At 43.0% G+C, this 21989-nt stretch overlaps 1 protein-coding gene, 1 non-coding gene and 1 pseudogene across 4 annotated transcripts in view; 2 read left to right on the top strand and 1 right to left on the bottom strand.

Moving 5' to 3' along the window:
* Positions 1-21989, top strand: part of LOC142590200 (uncharacterized) — an 83038-nt gene that overhangs the window by 13995 nt on the left and 47054 nt on the right. For 2 of the 3 annotated variants that reach the window (XM_075702113.1, XM_075702128.1), the window contains 5 exons: positions 2812-2966; positions 3414-3681; positions 4336-4550; positions 10320-11128; positions 18977-19175. In XM_075702113.1, coding sequence (XP_075558228.1) covers positions 2812-2966; positions 3414-3681; positions 4336-4550; positions 10320-11128; positions 18977-19175 — 1646 coding nt within the window. The remainder of the gene's footprint in view (positions 1-2811; positions 2967-3413; positions 3682-4335; positions 4551-10319; positions 11129-18976; positions 19176-21989) is intronic. The other variant, XM_075702120.1, reaches the window with a different exon arrangement.
* TRNAT-UGU (transfer RNA threonine (anticodon UGU)) lies at positions 14067-14139 on the top strand. The gene has a single exon. It is a non-coding gene; the product is annotated as a tRNA-Thr (tRNA).
* LOC142568038 (U2 spliceosomal RNA) lies at positions 17406-17586 on the bottom strand (annotated as a pseudogene).

Here is a 21989-nt window from a genome sequence, read left to right on the forward strand (position 1 = left end):
TATATAAATATATGTACAGTCAAACCTCTTATAATGAATCTCGATTTTACAAAATTCATGATGTATTGAACTACTTGTTTCATTGAAAACCGTGTACCGTAATATCCGAAGAGATAGCCCACCTAAAGTCGACTGAAAATATGAGGTGAGCTAACTTTCAGTGTATCTACAGGAACTAGCACATTATTTTATAAAACTAGAAAATCTTGCCATAAGCAGGGGTGGGGCACCTCTCGGGATATTACGGTAACTTGTTTTTCACAATTTAACAAAATAATTTTGTGAAATGGTTTCAATTTTAAAGGGCCCCTGAAAGGGTACGGACAAATTTTGTAGACGCGTAGGGTACAGCTTGAGCAGAACATTCGCACCACAATTTAGGTGAAGCGTTACGTATTAATGGAGCTACAAGCGATTACAAGTTACCCTCCTCCCTAGCCATGCTTGAAAGCATGGCTAGGCACAACATTGTGCATCACTTGGCAGCTGCTTCCCTGCACTTGCTGGCAACATTTGTATGCTAAGATAGGTGCATGAGTGATGAAGTCTGTCCCAGTTTTACTTACCTTGGCGAAAATCTGTAAGGGTTTCATTAAATGTAAACAGTGATATGAAATTACTTCACTTCATTACAGTGAAAATACAGGGCCCTCAGTGGACCTTAAAGATGTCTTCTTACATTGCTAGATTATAAATTTTAAATTCATGTTCGTTATTCAAAAATTCAATTGCCTCTGTACACCGCCTTTGCCTATGTAAGGTGTGCTTTTCTGCACCACTCTTGTTGTGCTTTTGCTGCTTCTAGTGACAATCTCTTTTCATATACAGAAATGTGTTGCAGGTGTGTTAGAAACCCCTGAAAATCAGAAAGACATATGTGCGTTTAAAAAGAAACATAGAAAAAGGAAAACACATTCAGGATGGCACAACTGGCACATGCAGCTGACTTATTTAGAGCGCAGACCCACAAATAAATAGTTACCAATGTGAAGACTAATCGCAACTTTTATGACAACCAGCAGTTTAAAAGTCTTGTCTCCAATTTATATAACACAAGCAATGTATCTCTTATACATAGAGCTAAAGTTTTTCTTTATTATACGAGGTCTGTTCAAAAAGAAACCGAACTTTTGCTATAACACCTTTACTGCTTATGGCACAACATTTGAAGTGCTGTCCCCTTTAAAGTAGTCCCCTCTACTGGCAATGCACTCTTCCCATCTTTCCTTCCATTTTTGGAAAGCCTCTTGGAACGCACTTTCTGGAATGGTGCACAGGTCTCTTCTCGCATTGTCCTGGATCTCCTCTATGGTTTGGAAACGACGTCCTGTCAAGGTGGTTGTCAGCATGGGGAATAGAAAAAATTCTGCTGGGGCTAGGTCCGGAGAATATGGTGGGTGGGGCACAACAGGAGTGTGGTGTTTTGCTAAGTAGCTGCGGACAAGGAGCGACATGTGAGCTGTGGCATTGTCATGATGCAACATCCAAGCCTGATTTTCCCACAATTCAGGCCTCTTACTGCACACAGAATCTCTCAAACATGCTAGGATTCCCTGGTAAACTTCTTTGTTTACCGTCTGACCATGTGGCACAAATTCCTGATGGACAATGCCTTTGCAGTCAAAAAACAACCAACATCACCTTCATTTTTGACGGACTCATGCATGCTTTTTTTGGATGAGGAGGACCTTTGGCCAGCCACTGTGATGACTGCACTTTCGTTTCAACATCATAGCCATAAACCCATGTCTCATCGCCTGTTATGATGTTCTTAAGAAAGTTTTCATTGTCATTGGCAGTGGCGAGCAGTTCCTGGCTGATTTAAACACGGGTCTGCTTCTGTTCGTCAGTCAACAAATGCGGCACAAATTTTGCACTGACACGACGCATCTCAAGTTTGTCACTCAAACTTTCATGACATGATCCTATGCTGATACCCACTTCGTCAGCGACTTCTCGAACAGTCAAATGACAATTTCCACGAATCACAGTTCGAACTCTCTCGACGCGGTCATCATCTGTGGATGTGGAAGGTCGTCCAGGCTTGGGATCGTCACCGACTGACATTCTTCCGTGTTCAACATAGCACTGTGTGCGACTCATACAGTCCTCCCCGTATGCTTGGCTAAGCAACTGAAATTTCTCTGTAATAGTTTGCCCAAGTTTGTAGCAGAACTTCACACACACGCGCTGCTCTTCCAATTCCTTCATTGTCACTTTGGCACCAATCCGAAGAACAGCTTGTTCATGTGCTCACTTAAGCAGCTGTAGCTCGCCAACTAACGGTCAGAGTGAAACGTGGCAAATGGCAGTTTGTTGTCTAAACCTGCCGCTACATGTGCTCAGTAGCTGCAGCGCACTCCTCTGCCGGTTGGCATGTTATTTCAAAAGTTCGGTTTCTTTTTGAACATACCTCGTATAGTAGTATGCTTCCATTAACTCTTGTGTGATCTGATTCTTCTGTGAAGAATCCTCATCTCACCAAAGCATGGTTCACACATGCAGACGTAGTGTGCAGGCAAATTCACCAGGCCATTTTTTTTAAATTTTAGGTCATTTTTCGTGACTCTTTCATTTATGCAGTGACCGGTCTCTCTGATGCAAAATTTGCCACATGTTAGGGGGATTTCATATACATACCATTCACGTGGCACATTTGCCTAAATCTTCAGCCAGTGCATGTTATTAGGTGTTATTAGTGAGCTGTACATCAAATCCTATCAAGCATGGACATTTTTCTCATTTGGGTATGCAAGCTACTTGTTTTAACTGTGCTCTATTTTGCATTAAGAAACCACTGTTACATTTCAGATATGGCCCCATCTAGCACCTGTGGGCCAAAGTCATCGACTCTTGCAAAGATAGACAAGTCTAAGCAGCCTCCTAGCTGTAAGGAGTTAGAGGTGAATGGTCTCCATGCAAGTTCACAGAAAAACAACTGGGATCCCAAGGTTATTGCTAGCTTGGTATGGTGCTGCTTGCTGTTGTATGTTGCTGACAGCTGCTTTCTTGAAGCACTGTTGTCTTGATTCCTGTTTGTTTCTTGTGTGTTCATGCATGTATGTGTGTGTATGTATGTATGTACACATTGTGCATGTGTATGTGGATTGCACATCTATATTAAATAGTAATGCAAGCATAAAGAAGATTTGAAGATAGGCTGTTGAACGCTTTACTTCGCCTATACATACATATTCACTCTGTTCTGTTCTTTCTAGAATTAAGTCACTACTGTAAGGAAATAGGCTTGATTTGGGTACTGTGCCTTCTTTTGACACTGCGCATTGTCCCATTTTATGTATGTCCTGCACATGGCACTTACATCTGCACCATCACAGCATAGTTTGTCTCTAATAATACTAGAAATGGCTAGTATTTTGGTTGTGCAAAGTATGGTTTTCTTTTTGTTTCAGGAAGCCCAAGGTTTCATGAAATCTCCATCAGCTTCAAAGTTAAGCTACGCATTTAAGCCAAATGCCTACTGTGAAGCACCTGACAACTCTGATTGCCCTGCTGAAGTGGAAACAAATGAAGGATGCAGTGCTGTCTCTGCCTCACCTCCACTGCCACCACCATTGCCTTCAGCTATAACTGTGGTCAGCACTAAGAAAACATCAGAAAATGTGAACGTGTCCAACATAACAGTCATGCACCAGAAACCACTTAACAATCCTCGCCAAGGTAAGCTGCCTTACTTTTTGCATAGGTCACACAAAGAAAAGAAAAGCATGCACACATAAAGGCATCAAGCTAGTATAGTGATACCAGGTTTGTTGAAGGCAGTCAAAAGTATTATCTCCTGTTCAACATCAACCCTTCTTACTTGTTTTTATTGAAACTGGATCTCTGTAAAAAATACAGCTTCAGATAGATTGGCCAGTGAAAGTGACTCACCAGACACATTATTTGGTCTTTCTGGTAAACAGTGTTCTTAAAACATGTCTTTCAGCAGTCCATGATACATTCCTAACTAAGATATCCCAGTGCTCCATGGATTGCAAAACACTGGTCCGTGTTAAGTCTGGACTATGGATTGAGCAACTCGCATAGTTTATAGAGTGTAACAAAAACTGATATGGCTGCCACATGTGGTTTCAGGGTTTACTTGTTGGCTCATCACAGATTCACATAGTGACTATGTTCTGTGAAATGCTCCGTATCGTAGTACTTCACAATATCAGAGTATGTATCACAGTGGTTGTGTCCTATTTGTGGTTACCTTTGCATCTTGGTTTAATTGCTGTTCTCTGGAATAATGTCACTACATACTGAATCCAGTGCAAGTGAACATGCTCTCTGGTTTGGAGTGATCCTAATTGTGGGACCTCAATGCAGGTGGAGTACCACAAAAATCGCAAGCTCAGCAACTGGGGAGAGATCCCAGTGAGCTGTCACTACAGCAACGGAGGGCTCTCTTTGAAGCTGCAGTGGTTGCTGAGCAGGCAGAGCAGCCCTGTGAAGCACCTGAGAATTTGTCTGTGGCCCAGCGTAAGGCACTGTTTGAACAGCAGATGAAGCTCTCTAAGGCAGCAGCAGAGCGCTCATATCCGGTGAGTGAAAATAAGGTGCTGCACTTCTGGTTTGTGAGGCTTCCCAGTTCTTTGAAAATTGCACCTCTGACTTGAACACCTCAACTTGCCAAAAACTATGTAGAACACTATCATTTCCTCCATTTTCCTTGGCATCCAGTGTGGCAAGCTTCATGTCAGGCTCACATGCTATCCATGCAAGAGTTGTAGACTGGAAGCAACACTGTGTTAAGTAAATCGGATCACTTGAGGGAATACTTCAACTAAGTTGCTCAACTGTGTGGTCTCAACAGATGACCAAAGTGCGTTATCTATGTCAAACCTTGGAAATAGTTGCATCTCGACTCTTTTCTTAGGGTCCACCACTATAAGCGCCTTGTGATGCAGACTAGTAGGCAAAGCATGGCTTAAGGGCACCATTTGCAGTCTTTTTGTCTTAGTATGTCTTATAGCTCACACGGAGATAGTGAATTACAGGTTGGGAAACATTGTCATATGTGTAGCAGTGCAATAATCGGCCCTAGCGCCGCCGAGAAAAAAGAGCGCTGTATACATGTTTGTACGCGATAGTACATGCTGGCACGATCATCCCGAGCGGTTGTGCCCACCTGCTGCTCCCTAAGACCATGGGTGCTATGCCTGGCAGGCTGCAATAAATTGTAGCCACGGCGACTTCCTCTTCTCGGCCACCTCAACATTATTGGTGACCTGGATTGGTGTCCTTCAGTGGCATCGACATGTGCGCGTCCAGTGTGATGCAACTCTCCAATCAAAGGCGAGGCGCACTGGCTGGAGCCTGGCGCTTGAGATGGGCAAGTGACGTAGAGTTGATGTCAAAGGTTGTAAATTTTTAGTGTTTCGATCGCGTTTCTGAACCAGGGACCACTTGCTGCATTTACATGGCTTGCCCATTGTAAAAGCCCCATATAATATCGTTTCATAAACCTGTCACGAAAAACTAATTTTACTGCTTTGAAATTACTTGAACCAGTAGCATCACTGCAGTGGTATTTTCCATTCACAGAGTAACTCCAGTGATTTTTCAACGCCTACAAATTGTAGTGAAATTCGTTTTGTATGTCTTTTGGTCATGTGAACAAAATGATGCAACAGAGCTGTGCAGTTTCTCTGCAAATAATTTGGAAGATTGGCATGTGCTTTCCTGATCTGCGTCTTCGAAAGGATGACTCATAATGGCCACCTTGGGCTTGCCGCCATAATGACATCAGCATGGGAGCAGCAGCACTGGTGCTTAAATTTTCTGAAGGTCTTTTTAAACAAAATGTGCTGAAAATAAAGATAATTATTCTGTGTGCACTGTGCAGGACTCTCATTGACATGAGGGACCAAGTTCAACTTAACTAATTCTGTAGAGATCTCTGCAGCAACATGACCTTTCCGTGGAAATATTTTTGTTATAGTGTCTCTGCCAAAAATTGTGTTACGCAAAAGATGTTTAGAGTTAATTGTAATTGAACCTACAGGTTGTTTTTTACAAACTATACAGATTTTTTGTAGAAGCTATGAGTGTAGTGAATGGGGTGTTTTAGAGCGCAGCTGTTAGATGCTCATTGCTGCGTTGAGCGTCGGGTACCTCTGCGTAAACGAGCGAACGGCTCAGTGAAAGGTGAAAAAGCGAATGTGGAACGCAGCAGGGGATGAAAGACGGTAGCAAAACACGCGAGGAGGGTGCAGCGGAACCATGAGGCGGAAAACGGAGGAGGGTGTGGCAAAAGCATGGCGCCATGCAAGACAGTGTTCTGCAGTGATGATTGCTACGATATGGCACCAGACTAGCGCGCATTGTCAGTTTACTGATGATGCTGTCAATAAAGCTTACGGTGAGTGCGTCCACCAATACCATATATGGAAACAAAGCACTGCATGAGCGGAGGTCTGTCGGCGGCGGCTGCTGTGAATTGCGCCCACATGTCATCCATGCACTGCCTCTCACAATCTCCCGATTAACAAGGCAGTCGCGCCACACTTCGCTCCATTTGCAACGTGCCGCATGAGACAGATTGTCCTCACTGGCCAATATACTGTGAAATGAAGAAGCTTATAAAGTTGCTCTCAAATTTCGCATTAAGAAGTATCATAATCGTTGGTGAATTTTTGTAGAGTGGTTCCTATGTGAGGCAGACACTTTGCTGCTAATAATGTGAGTTTCAGAAGAATCATTGTTTAAAGATAGTTAACCTTTTTAATTAACCTTGGGAGAAATTGCTTATATGAAAAATGTAGGCACTCACTTGTTAATGTACCCATTCCTAAAAATGTTGAAAATTGCACATAATTCAAGATATTCATGATCAAATTCCAATGCTCAATCTAGGCAATATTGAAACTGAGCATGCTGGGAGTGCAGAAAGGCCACCTTGTTATCATACTGGACCAAAACGCCCTGTGACAAAAAGTGCGCAATGCTGCATGGCAAACCAAGCGTAAAAAAAGAAAAAGTGGGATGAAATTTGAAACGATGTTTCTGTCAACCACGACAGATATTGATATGGCACGTTTTGCTTGGCAAGCATACGCCGCAATGTGCCATTTTCTGCAGCATGCCATCATTCAAGAGAGAGAGAGAAGACATTTTTTTGGACCATGGAGGTCGTTGATCTTGAGGTCGAGGGGGTGGTGTCCTCATTCCAGGACTCCACTGGCCCTGGCTGCTTGACGTACTTGCTGGACGAGCGCTTCTTGTCCCGCTAGGGTATTGCCGGTCAGCTGTACTTCCCACCGCTCAAATGACGTGCTAGGCGTCTAAGTGTTGAGGTTTGCCCCCGCACCCCTGCGAGATGTGAAGCAGTGTAGGCCGTGTGTCACTGCACCAGGAGCAGATGCCGCGATATGTATGTGGGTACATTTCTGTGTCTGTGTAGGTTTGGGAATGTGTTGGTCTGAAGAGGTAGTAGCTATCAGACTTATTCAGGCCATCATTCAAACTTCGTCATTTGCTTCATCACAGGGCTTTTCTGTCAGTCGCAGCAGCACCCCATGCTTGGTTTCGATATTGTATGGATTGAGTGTTGAAATTCTTATGAATATCTCGAATTAGATGCGATTTTCAAGATTAAAAAAAAATTACTGTGCATTAAAATGTGACTGCCTCGAAATTTGCCTTAACAGTCGACTTTTGTTATTTTGACCCTGAGCATACAGAGGATGGTGACCGAACTATCTGGTGGGTCGAATTAAACAAGATGCAGAAAAAAAACTTCGCACACCGCCGATTCATTTCACACCGCAATTCTAACATGCCCCCAAACCAAACGTGCACCCGCTTTGTGTGTGTCCAAAGTAGAAAACTAATGTAGATATAACATTAAAGCTCCTAAGCAAAGTAGAAATCTAACGCGCACCTGATTTTCTAGCAAGGAAAAATGTGTAAGGGTTTACTGTGTTGCACAGTGGCCGCTGGTTTCCGAAAATCAGCTTAGCTGTGCGGAACTTTAAAGTCAACTTTGCCGCCATACAGCCACATTATGTGGCAAAGCCTATGAATGGCGCTGACGCGATTTTTAGCCCAATTTCCTTGGGGAAAAAAGGCATGCGTTAGAGTCAGGTAAATACTGTAATCAGACATTGTGAGCAACCATTATTTCTTGCAAATCTTCCTAGCGCCTTCCGAAAACAGACATTTTCAGTGGGAGATATGTTGTGTTCAATGCATTTGCTGTCCCCTGGGCTCTGCCGACACATGCTGCCAGTAAAAGGGCTGCTACTGGGGTCACCATGGGGGTCAGGCACGCGCATGCTGACTGGTCAAGTTCGAATTATCTGGCGAAGGCCAATTTTAGCATCAAAATAACGAAAGTTTGGGCCCATAGAAATGCTAGATGTTGGCCGGGACCTTAGGTCAGAATCAAATTAACCAAAAAATCTGATTGACGAAAGTGTACTGTATGCAATTGCCTCCAAAGCTCAAATACAGAAGTTAACCAACTTTTTTGTTAATTGGTATTCTGAAGCTCAATCACTAGTGGCAAAATATGTCCGACTCGCCTTGCAATTCCTCTGTAAAAATGCTACATTCACTACACTTCTAGCCTTTTTATAATAAATCTCTATAGTCTAAAAAAACAAAATGCCCTGTCCACTGTCTCAAGATATTTTTAATAGGATTCCTCTTTGTATGTGCTAGTTTTGATGTTGTGTGTTCTACCTATTTATTTCTGCATTTTTATGCCAATTGAATTACCTTTTGCTTGACAAGATGTACAAAAAAATTTGAAACCACTGCTTCCCTGACATAAAGAAAATCGCAAGAGTTGCTGTTTAGTAAAAGCTTGATGAATTAATTGACATTCGCCAAAGGCACATTAACACTCAATGAGAGCTGGACAGCAACAAAGTGCTTCAAACATTGGAGAAATGTTTGCTGCTGATGGCCAATAAATGAAATGACAGGTGCCAGTCTGAAATCTTTTTTAACCTCTGCATCTACATTTAATGAAATGAACCATTTTCATGTTAAAAGTAGGCTGCTTTCATTTATTCTGGTACTCTTTCCCAACCCTTACGTACTCTTTCTGCAGTCACATGAAAAAGTCACTTTCACCCGAAAGGTGAAGCATCGATTGTGATGGTAAGTTAGTGGACAGCGGTATGAAGTAAGGATACTTTTATTGGCTGTATAAGCTTGGAAACATTTGCAGCATGGCGTCAGCGTGCACAGGCAAACATTAACACATCACACTTGATGATCGTGAACAGTCGCTGTCAAAACGCTGGTGTAAGGAAGTGTGGCAGCAGCAGCGAGCGAAGTGGCTTTTGTGCTGTCTATTGCTTCAATACAAATTGAGCAGCGAGAACACAGCACGGGCCAAGAGGTATGAGCCATTGGCGCACCTACACTCTGCAGATCGCTTTCAAAATAAGGTGTGCGCGACCACAAAATACGAAGTTGCTGTCAGAGCACAACGCCGCCTCCCCCTTCCCCCGGGACCATGTGCACAACAGAAGACAGTGCACTGCCTTTCCTCTGTCCTCTCTTGCGCATGCGAGATTGAGCTGTCATCATCATCTCGGTTTGGATTGAGCAATATGCCACCCCCCCAGGCCTTTCTAGTGACAAAAGACATCAAATTTCTTCCCCGCTTTCCTTCCTTGTGCACGCCAGATTGAGCCCCAATCATTGGCTCCCCTTGCACGCTTTCACTCACACATACAGCATACTGTGATGGTGTTATCGCCCTTGGACTTTATATGGAACATCAAGGCGGCGACAATGGCAAAAATTCGCCTGGAGTATCCTATCAATGTTATCGCAATAAAAGATGGGGAAGGGTTCCACTGCAACAGCAGCATAAATTTAAACATTAACAAAATGAAAATGAGTGTCTTGTTGCGTTTTCATATTCGCCTGCATTTGTAAAATTTAGGTTCTGAAAAATATGTTGGTGCAGCACCATGCTTAGAAACCGTCCACGGAGTGAGTGCACATTGGACTTCCATTTAACTATGCATAACCGGCGTTCCACTCAATTTTTTCTTGTTCGTGTTTTAATTTATGCTGATGGTACATACAATATAACCCATTCAAGATGAACTTTGTTGAGGTATATGTATGGTATTAAGAGATGTTGATTACATATTTTGTTGGAGGGTACTGGGCCATTGTACAATGATGTTGTGATGTTGGTGTAATTTTATATTGCATTATTTGCTGTTGTATTTCTTACTCATTGTTAAAGGTTTTTTTCCTCTTGTATCTCCGCTGTAGCTGTTTCTCAGTATAAAAACAGTTCAGTTGTTGTATTTTCTACATGTCATGTAATTTTTTCTCAGGTGGTGAAGCAAAGCAAGCCTTTAGAAAAGCTTGTGTGCAACCAAGCCAAAACCTCTGCCGCACCAAGTCACTGTGAGGCCACTTTGAAGGAGCCGGAGCGACACTGCAGTGTTGCTGAAGCACGTGCCCGACTAGAGGCCATGACGCAGCAGAAAGAACGGGAATTGACGCCAGAGTTTCAAAGCTTCAAAACTGTCACTCTGCAGTCATCAGTTTCTAACAATGCTGGTCTTGGACAAAGCCCTTTGTGTACTACTGGCAGCATAAGTAGCATCATACATGCACAATGCTCAACTATAGTACCGTCTACAGCAAAACGTGTGGAGACCTCAGAGTCTGACACATCAGAGGAGTGCGAGTACAAGCCTCGTGTTGACAGTGTTTCAGAGAATAGCTCTGACTTGTCAACTTCAAGTGAGAGTCCCATAACAGTGCAGCCTGCCACCTTAAACTCAAACAATGAAGTTGAAAGGATGGATGAGTCTGGTTTAGGAGAAAGCTGGGAACAAACACTAGAAGAGGCTGAAGGTGCAGCGGGAAAAATGCTCAACGCTCCCTGTGATGTGGCTGCATATGACTTGCATCATGCCCAGGTGAAGGCACTAGAGGAAGAAATAGTAAGAGAAAAGGCTCTGATGATGGAAAGCACAGTAAAGAGCAGAGAAGAATTCAGTAATCATCATTTTGAAGGAGTCAAAAATGATGCTTCTCCTGAAAAAGGGCATGTTACGGGTGCCCTGAAGAAAGAAGTATCGAAAAATCGTCTGTACCCTGAACTGCCACCCATGGACTGGAACAATGTTCCGACGTAAGTACCTTGTCTGTGCACTTTTTTGCTTTGTTGCCTTGAACTCAATTACCTAGTTGAAATTGGGATGCTTGTTTCCGCAAGCCATGAACAGCTGTGTCAGTATGAAAATGTAAACTGCCACAGAATAATTGAAGGGAACTTGACTAGAAAGGGCCTTGTCATGAACAATACTGTTGTGAACATATGAGCCAATTATTCTTGCACATGCAACTGGGAGTCCACAATTTCGGTTAACAGGCTGCCTGCCTCCTCATTCAACTTTTCAAAAACCTTGCCGCTTTAAAATCAAAATGGAAAGAATCTTGCCAACAATGGAGCAGTGGTGAATACTGTTCTGGATTGGTGTAGCACCCAGCCTTTAATGTAGTAGGAAAAACAAAAAGAAGAGGAAGGCTGTGAGGACATGAAAGCAATAGCATTTGATTACCATTAACTTTTTGTTAGAAAAGATTTGTGTAAATGCATTTTAATTCCAGATGCATATCATGACTTTCATAACCATTGTGGCAAGGCCCCCTTAATTTTATAATTGAAAAAATTTTAACAAACCAGTCAATTTTTGCTGCATACAAAGCAGATAACTTGTAACAATTCAGAAGTCATGACCTTTGGAATCCCTGAATTGCTAGTAACGTCAAAAAGAACACCACCTTATCAGTGTTTTATGCTGTCATATTTTGTCTGTTTTTCCACTGGCCTCCTCTAGCCTCTGTTTACACGAAATACCACTAGTCTCTGTGGTTACGTGAAATAAAAAAAGTTGCTTAACTTCAGTGCCACAGCAATAGTGCAAAAGGGTTGGTAGGTATCTTATAATGCACTTCAATTTCTAAGCATCTAATTTGAACTGGCATGCATTGAATATGACAGACTTGAAATATTTTGCTCAGGTGGTTTGACAATGTAAGTAGTGTCTAATTTTTAATCCAACCACTATCCCCCTGTATCTAAAACCAAGCAGTCAGACTTGCTTGTCAATGGAAAAAAAATTGTCATAATAAACAATGTTGTATAGCTTCATCTCTTCAATACTCTACGGCTTGCTTGAACAGCTTACATAGGGGGAATGCATTATTACAGCTTTCTGCTTTCAAGTTTTTAACAATATAAGTTTGCTTAGCTGCTGCTATATCAACCACAGAGTGCTGGCAACATTACAATAAAAGGGGAAGTTTCACCATGGTCATGGCAACGTTTATGCAAGACAGTGCCTCTCTGTAATTTTGGGATTTGTTACTGCAGTGGAATGGGTGCAATGACTGTTCTCAAACTGAGCAGCAAAAGCATGCTACTATTCCCCAGTGAAAATACCAATACAGATTTGTATTAGTCAGAATAGTTTTTGTATTTAATGTATAAGATATTAGTTGGATAAGAGTTCATATTTGTCTTGTATAATTGTTTATTAGTTTCTTGTAAGTCAGTGAGAAATTTACATTGCATACATATTTGCGGGTAGGTAATTTCTATTACCTGCACACTGGTTTCAAAGTTACTTGTATTTCAGCATGTACAATGCAATAGGGCTTGCTGATAAGCTAGCATAAATAAATATTATGCTCACTTTCAGTGTATTAGAACTATTACTAATAAAGCTTTCTGGTCTTGTAAACTGTGCACTACTAAACTAAGGCCATCCACATGTGTGTCAGAATTTGTATTGAAAGTCAGTCAATGCCAATTCATTTTTATGGGGCTCGTTATGATCAATTGGTCCTGATTAAAAGTCACTGGCTTAGTAACACCTTAAAACTATAAAATAGTTACTGCTATAATTGTAATTTAAATGCTCAAATAATAGATCTTTGTAGCTTGGCTTGATCAGCAAAGAGCATAATTCAGCTTTTTTGTTAAGGTAACAGTCTACCATAATATTTTTCTATTTGTCTTAAACCACTGGCACAACTTGGTGACCCAAATTTTTCTTCCATACATAGCATGTGAGATAGAACGTACTGAACTAGTGGATGAGTTATTGATGTGAATTGCCGGGGTGTGTTCATGCTTGAGTAAACTTGAACTGAGAAAAAAAATTTGTGTTCTAAGACCCAGTGAGCATTGCAAGCATCAAAAGTTTTGTGTTGTCAAGCCAATAAGTTGAATTGTTAAAAAAACTAATTGGTAATCTCAACAGTGTTTTCTGACTGGGCTATTGATTGTCAAAAAGCAAATAGGCCATTGGTACTCCTTATAAGAACTTATAGGACGAATATGCTATCAGAAGAAGCCAACAAACACTGACACCAAGGACAGCATAGCGGAAATTACTTGTGCTTAATAAATGAAATAAACAATAAATTAATGGAAATGAAAGTGGATGAAAACACAACTTGCCTCAGGTGGGGAACAATCCCGCAACCTTTGCATTACGCATGCGATGCTCCTCCAATTGAGCTACCGTGGCACCGCTTCCCCATCCACTTTCTTGAATATTTTATGTTTCCTAGTAGAACCCTGGGTGCGTTAGCCAGTGCCACCACTCACAAACCTTGGTGGCGAATGCGGAACATCCTTTCTGCCGCAGGCGTCACGAGAATGTGAACTTTTTTTGGGTGAAGGCAACCGGTATAAACCCACACCGTTTCTTTATTTCATTTATTAAGCACAAGTAATTTCCCCTATGCTCTCCTTGGTGGTAGTGTTTGTTGGCTTCTAATGATATGACATAAAAATCGGGCCCCTCGGTTAACCCCCTTTCTTCTCGTTTATTACATAACGAGGGTCTCGAATCCAGCAACATTGATGCCTTCAGGTAGCATGTGTGGGTTTACACCGCTTACCTTCACACACAAAAAAAATCGCGTTTGCATGACGCCTACGGCAGAAAGGATGTTCCACATCTGCCACCAAGGTTTTTGAGTGGTGGCACTGGCTGACGCACCCAGGGTTCTACTAGGAAACATAAAATACCCAAGAAAGTGGATGGGGAAGCGGCGCCGCAGTAGCTCAATTGGTAGAGCATCGCACATGTAATGCGAAGGTTGTGGGATCGTTCCCCACCTGCAGCAAGTCGCTTTTTCATCCACTTTCATTTCCATTAATTTATCGTTTCTTTATTTCATTTATTAAGCACAAGTAATTTCCCCTATACTGTCCTTGGCGTCAGTGTTTGTGGGCTTCTTATGATATGGCTAATAAAAATTGGGCCCCTTGGTTAACCCCCTTTCTTCTTGTTTATTTAATAGGCTATCAGCTGTCAGTAACCTTAAAGGCTGTTTGCTTCTCTGTTACTACTTTTTCTAAGGCTGTCACATCTGCTGAACTCAGTGTCACATCTTTGTGCAGCATCCTTTAGCAAATAACACTGCCAGTGAAAGAATACTTGGGCTTTGGCATGTAAAGATAACATGAGATCAGAACCATGTGGACATGTCACAGGTGTACTTGCTGTCCATTTAGTGTCAATTAGATTTTGGAACAATGACACATCAGTACTGATGGTTTTTTAATTGAGGAAAAATGAAGGCATGAGATCTTCTACTTCGTTGTAGTGCAGGCAGAACTACCGGACACACAGAAAGGCACATTAGATAATGCAAAGTGCTGACTTTCAACAGTAGATTTATTTCTATTTCTACAGCTGTACTTATACCACTGAAAATGTCATAGAGTACTTTTGCATTGCAAAGTCATCACAAACAACACCAGAGAAATCATAAGCAGACACTTTAGAAGCCACACTGTCTGGTCGTTCTGCCTGTGCTACAACAAAGTAGCAGATGCAAGCCCATATAGCTACCCTCATCAAAGATGCGGGCACATCATAAATGTTCCTGCCATATGTCGACATTCAATTTTGAGATAGATATTACTAAGTACAGTGAATTCTCATTAAGACGAACTCGGTTAAGCCGAATTCTCGTGTATAACGAATAACATGTGAACGTTTGTTTGGTTTTCCATAGACTCAATGTAAAAAAGTTCCATATAGAATGAACCACCTGAGACGTGCTCTTAGGTTAAGATGAACATTCGGAGTGACCTCTACCGGTCCTGGAAGCTAGGCTGCCTCAATGTGCCGCGCCCGCGGACACGCGCCTCAGTGCACTCTACTGGAGGCCTGCGGCGCACATCGCCTGTGGACAGACGTGAAAACAAGATGGTGACGCACAAGCATATGGGTGCTACTACGCATACGAAGCTATCAGCCCTCAATGTGCCTAAACTGTCTGCATCGCAAGTCGTATTAAAGACAGGGCAGCCGTCTTGAATACAAGTCGTCAATACGCAACAGCCGCCGGAGTTCAACACTGCTGTAAACATTCGCTTACTAACTAAATTAACAAGCATGGCGTCAGCGCACACAACATGAACACATCACACTCGATGACCACGGATGCTCTCGCTGTCAAACGCTTGCATGAAGAATTGTAGCAGCAGCAGTGTGCGAAGTGACCTTCACACTATCTATCGCTTCAACACAAACTGAGTGGCGAGAACACAGTGCATCGCAAAGCTACAAGCCATCAGCCCACCTAGGCTGTGCCCTCAAAGCAGATCGCATTCAAAATATAGCCCGCGCGACCGTGCGTGGCTGAAGCATAACACCCCTCTCCCTCGGTGCCATGCGTGCGACAAAAGACGGCATGCTCCCCCCCCCCCCTCCACCTTGGCGCACGCAACATTGAGCCTTGAGCCGCCATCATTGGCTCACCACCACACGCTTTCACTCGCACGCACAGTGTGAGGACGACATTATCACGAGACGAACTCGGTACGTCTGTATCGCAAACAAAATCTGTAGCAACTCCCAGGAAAGGTCAACCCAGCACACCTTCGCCTAACTTTCTCCTCCGTGACACTTTGCCTCATTTCTCCTTTCCCATTTCGCTCAACGTCACCTAGACTTTCCTATAGGTTGCGTTGTTTCTCCGTGCGCTCAGCGCGCTCCTGTGTACTTTCGCTAGCTCAGAGCCTGCACCAGTGGCCTGTCAGGTGTCAGATGCCTGCTTTAACTCCCTAGCGAACTTTTTCCAGCAGCACGAAGGCACAGAAAGATTTTTAAGGTCATTAGGTGAGATGACATCGTTTTAGACTGCTCGCCGGTTTGCACAGAAGCGCCAGATGTCCATCACAGACTGCATGTAACCAAGCAAGAGTACCACTTGAAAACAATTTTTCTATTAAGTTCAGCTAAATAAATGCTTTTTATGTCATTTTCTACCCATTTTAAGTCTACTTCATTTACTGTTTCGAAGCGGGATATTTGGATGCACCTGGTCATGTTGCCATATATTCTTCTGATAAGACAAACAAATTTTCATGGTCCCTTCAAGTTCATCTTAAAGGGAGTCTGCTGTACATCATTTCTGTAAGGGGAGAAATAAACAAAAGCAAAGCTTAAGACACAGAGCTGCATTGAAAACATGCTTCAAAATGCATAATTCATGAGCCACTTTGCCCTGTGCACATGCAATTTTTTCACTGTTGAAGCCAGTCTGCCAGCTCAGTAGTGGGTAATACTCAGCAGCTTCTTTAGACTTTGCTGTATTTGAGCATTTACAATTATGTACACTGACTCTCACTTATTACTACAAGATGAACAAGCACATAAGATGAGAAATGCTCTGCACATGTAGATGTGCCAGGCATGCGGCCCGCGAAAGTGAATTTGGTACCGCTAACTTGATTTTGATTAAAATTGGAAGATATGTTCATGACAATATTATAAAGCCAGGTGTCAGATTTTATTCAAGAAGAATTCTTGAAAGTGTTACTAATTTTCAAATGTTGAAGGGACTATGGTTGGTTGCATAAACTATCGTTCTGAAATGACAAAATATTTTGGAATTCTTGTGCATAATATATTACTAGAAAGGCCCAAACTGTGCCACTGTGCAGCTGCTTTGTTAAATTTCTGTTGTTTCTGTTGAAAAAAATTGCGTTATTGACTTCACCAGTTGAACTTCCATCTTGTGGCTAAAATTTCAATTTTCATATAAAAAGTAATGGAATATGAAAATTTGAGTCCACAGTTGCATTTTGAATAAAATTTTACCCTAGTAAGCACCCTACTGATAAGTCTTCCTTTTCCTATACAAGAACGATTGTTTTTGCAATCGCACACTTTTGTGAAAAAACACTGAGAAAAACAGTTCCAAATGTTCTGAAGTGTGTCATCTTATTCAAATTGCATCTACTGTAACAAATTCTCTTCAAGCATACGTTGGGCCTTCTTCAATTCGGTATTGTTCTGTGGCAACAGTTGCCAGCTTTATTTTTTACAACGAAGCTGCATATGGTTAGTTTCTAGTGGATTGATGTCCGTCGACAAAAACTGTAGGCAGATCCCGAAGTTAAGGCAATACTGGGCGGGACCCGCAGTGGAGGTGAAGCATGCTTCAAGCACTTTGCCAACTTGCAAAAATAAATCTAATATCTTGGGTCTGAATACAACCCATATTATATATTAACCTGATAAGAACAGATACTACATTTTGACCCACGACGGCCATGTCGTATGTTCGCACCGCCCTTTCTTTGTCGGCATTCCAAGCACTTGCGTATCTCCTTTCCTTTCCTTCCACTCTCCCATGGTGGCGGTCCCGTTGAAATGTCATGCATGTCTAGTTTCCTCCGGCTCCTCAAGGTGGCAGTCCCATCGTCCATGCGAATGTACGTAAAAATCATGGTAAATGAGTCTGTACCTATGTTCAAAGTTATGTGTCACCTCTGTGTCGGATGCTAAACAACTTCGGGGGTCATCCACCTTCATGGAGTGGAATGGCTCATTTTTTCTGAGCCACTTTTGAGCTGTTAAGTGCCTTGGCTTTTACCTGTGACAAAGCACTGCCTGGAAAAAATTGTGGAGCGATCACGTTACCAGTACATAGGAAAGACAAACAAAATCTCCAGATGCGGAGCTTCAGTTTGAGCGAAATGAGTGCATGGAGAAATGACATGAAATGGGTCCTGGACGAAGTAGCCTGAAAAATTTGTGGCAACTAGACCATCGCTTGCCTTCTTTTCACATTGTGTGCAATTCTTATCACTGCGAGCATCAGTCAGCGCGTGGTATTCCTTCTCGCTCCCTGCTGCTGGGTACGACTGAACCGTGGCGAGTTTGCGAGCGCATTGAAATTGCAGGAAATGAGGACATTCTCGTTTGTGTTTAATCAGTTTGTGAAAAACACTATTTTGAGCATTTAGAGTGTGATGCTGAGGAGAAAATTTTTTTGCACATATTCAGATAGTAAAGGAATCTGAAAACTGCTATAATCTGGAAATGCATTTTCTTGGCAGAAAATTGCAACTATTTGCCCCATGTCCCCCCTTAAAGTTTTGCAGAATTCCATGAAGTTGCAAGTATGATCCTTGGGTGCTGTGATTGCTTTCCAAGGGGGCTAGAATGCTAAAATACTTATGTACTTCTATTTAGGAGTACATCAAAGAGCCCCAGCTGGGTAAAAGTAATCTTAAGCCTTCCACTGTGGCGTCTCTCATGGCCTCCTTTGTTGCTTTGGGATTAGCACCATCAGTTAATCACTTCTGCAGAATTTGTACCCTAAGGATTCACCTGCCTACATTTTTGTATGGCATTTGATGCCATTACATTAGAATGATCGTCAAACTGTTGTGCTGACTTTTCCAGTACCGGGATGGAAAGTGAACTTATTGTACAATGTTTTCATCGGGCATACTTCATTCATATTTATGGAAGTAGCATAGTGTTTCATTGCCATACATGCCATTAAAAGGAATTCTGTCATATTTCTTAATTTTCAAAAGTGCATAGTTATCAGTTCTGCTGCTGTTTATTTATTTGATTGCTGAGTAAAGATAGTCCTGCAAAGTTGAGTACTTAGTGCAAGCCAGCTGTATTAGAAAGCATTGATCTTGTTGCAGGGTTACCCCTCCACCTAAGCCAAGTAGGGCTCCTCTGCCCCCAGAGGAAGATCAGCTGCTAGTGCACACGCAGAGTGTTTACAGACGCAAAGTGTGCACTCCAATACGACAAGCAGGGCAGCCTGCAAAACCATGTCAGATGCAGTTTCCATCTCCAGCACAATCAACCAACCAGTTGGACATACAAGCTCAAATAAAAGTGAGTGTGGCAGTTCCCTTACTTGCAAGGTTTGATAACAGAGCTGATGTGTATTATTTGTTGTCAGTCCTTCAAATCGTCGGGGCACTAGTCAGATGTAATACATTCTGATGTTGCACAACTCTTGACCAAGTTTGATACATCATGTTATTTCAGACAGATTTTTACCGAGCTTGGCATACTCACTCATGAGTACCCTCATACTCGCGCTCATTTTGCAGTAGTGAGTGTAAATGACAAAGGGTGCAAGTAAACGTGAGTGAGTGCCAGCATGTTTGAGTTGATGTAAACATGAATGCAAGTGAATGCCAGTAAAAGTGAGTAGGTGTACTTATGTGAGTGGGTATTCGTGAACGCCACATTTGTGAATGCTCGCCGCAGTGGCTTAGCAGCTATATTGTTGCGCTGGTAAGCACGAGGTCATGGGATAAAATCCTCGCCGCCGCGGCCGCATTTCAGTAGGAGTGATACGCAAAAATGCCCTTCCTCTGTGCAATAGGGGCATTTTAAACATGTGGTCAAAGTTAATCCGAAGTCCCCCACTACGGCATGCTTCATAATCAGATCATGGTTTTTGTACATTAAACCCCAGAATCCAATCCAATCCTACTTGTGAGTGAGGTTGTCATGGGGGCGATCTCCTCTCCCATCCACAGAACTTTGCGGTCCCACTCATGGTGCACCTCTACCTCATTCCAGATCATGTTAACCGAAACTGCTGAGGGGGGATCAGTGCTAAAGGTTCCAACGCAGATAAAGATGGGACGGGCATGTGCATCAAACTTGTGGCCATTGTTGCTCCCCACCAGGCCTTCATCTCGTCGAAGAGCTTCTCATTTCTGGTACTTGACCGAATCGTCGACTACGTTGTGCGAAAGAAAAGCATTTTGAAAATGATGTCACTTTTCTAGCAGGAGCATAGCCAAAGGAGGGGGGGGCTTATGGGGCTTCAGCCCACCCCCCCTTTCCGAAATTTTTTCGTGCTGTCGCACCGCCGACCAAAACAACCCCCGGCGCCGGAAATCATTCTGGATTTTGTCTAGAATGTCTTTTTCACTCTCGAAAAGATATTTCAGCACGAACATTTCGAACTCGGGCTGGATTTTGCAGCAACGCCCATGCACTGGGAGTCCCTTAACGCAAGGACACCCATCCGAGCACAAAGTTTCAAGGGTGTTTTAATGGCTAGCGGGCTCGCCGCGGCATCTCGTGCGGGCCGCGGAATCTACAGAGCGCATGGATTTCAATTCCGAAACTTTATGGTTATAAAGTTCGCATAAACTTTTGATGCGAAAGGTGCATTGACATTTCCAAAGTCACGATTTAGATTTTCAATTCCGGAACTTTGTGGGTTTAATCTTGTTATAGTCATTTGACGCCAAAGGTGCATTAACATTGCTAAGTCCTACATCGCGGACCATATAATGAGATAAGCCAAGATAAGCCAAATCAGCACACTATCAGACAAGTTGACAAAGCACGCAGTGAGGTTCAATGAAACGAAGCATTGTGGTCGTTCATTTGTGCCGTCATGTCACAGAAAAGAATATCAACATTTTTTTCACCTGTGCCAAAGCATCCAAAGACACTAAAGCCAGCAAAGGTAACTACATTCTTATTTATTTTTCTACTTTGACTTTTATTCGCGAGGACACATTGAGCCTCTTCAATTTTCTTGTTCTCACTACCTGCGGGCTGCAGGAGCCAGCCAGAGTGCATGCGTTTTTCTCATGTTGCCTCGACCACCGTGCGGTGCACTTCGGTGCACGTTCGGTTTTCTCTGGCCGAGTGGATTTTCGCCTGCCAGAGTTTTGGACACTTTCCGGCTAGCAGACGAGAAAAAGAAAATGGTCGCTTGCCACCATCACTGTGGGGAATCGACGAATTGCACCGCATTCGCTTGAGCGCAACCTCTCCGGAAAGTCTTGCCTCGCCGGTGTAGGACACCATTCAGTATGCATATGATTCTCTGTGGGCCAAGCGTCTCATGTTTTCTATGATATTCCTTCGGTAGCCACATTAGGTAGCCAAAGTAGGCATTCGACTGGAGCCAACATGCTTTCCTTTGTGTGTGTGTGTTTTTTTTTTTTTTTTTTCATTTTGGTGCTTCGGCCCCACAAAAGGAAGAAAAGACGACATTGCGACACAGCGAATTGCCGCATGGTGAAAGTTCGATTTCATTACTTCTTTTGCGGAAAGTAAAGGGCCATGGGGACACTTCAGTTGCTGGATGCTCTTATTATGATATTGCGACAGCAATTACATGGACACTCCAGGCGCATTCCTGCCGTCGCCCTCATTTTCCGTATAAGACCAAAGGTGATAACATTGTGAATGCACGGCGCATGCTGCATGTGCAAGTGAAAGCGTGGGGGGGGGGGGGGGGGGGGGTGAGCCGACTATGTGGCTCAGTTTTGTGTGCGCAAGAGAAAAAAGCGAAAAGAAAGCGCGCCGCCTTCCGTCGCGCGCGATACATCGGGGGGAGTGAAGGGAGGGCCTTAGGATTTTGTTATCTGTGAATCTGTGATTGCCCAACATATTTGTTTGCCTTGTTTGACGCTTTATATACAGTGACTTTTTCTTAGATAAATAGATTTATTGGAGACTTACACATATATTTAAATATCTTGTTGCGAGGTTTTGTGTATTGGGGGCGAGCTCCACCACTGGGAAAGCTGGCACCACCGTCAGTGTGGCGTGACATGAGGGACCACGTGGACACAGTGGCCGCGTCGGCTGCTTCGGAAGTGCCGAAGTAAGTTGAAAACGAAAGTTTGAAGACCACCTACGCTGCGGTTCTGATTAAGTGAGGCT

This window comes from Dermacentor variabilis, chromosome 1, assembly GCF_050947875.1.
Source record: "Dermacentor variabilis isolate Ectoservices chromosome 1, ASM5094787v1, whole genome shotgun sequence".
NCBI classification, from domain to species: domain Eukaryota; kingdom Metazoa; phylum Arthropoda; class Arachnida; order Ixodida; family Ixodidae; genus Dermacentor; species Dermacentor variabilis.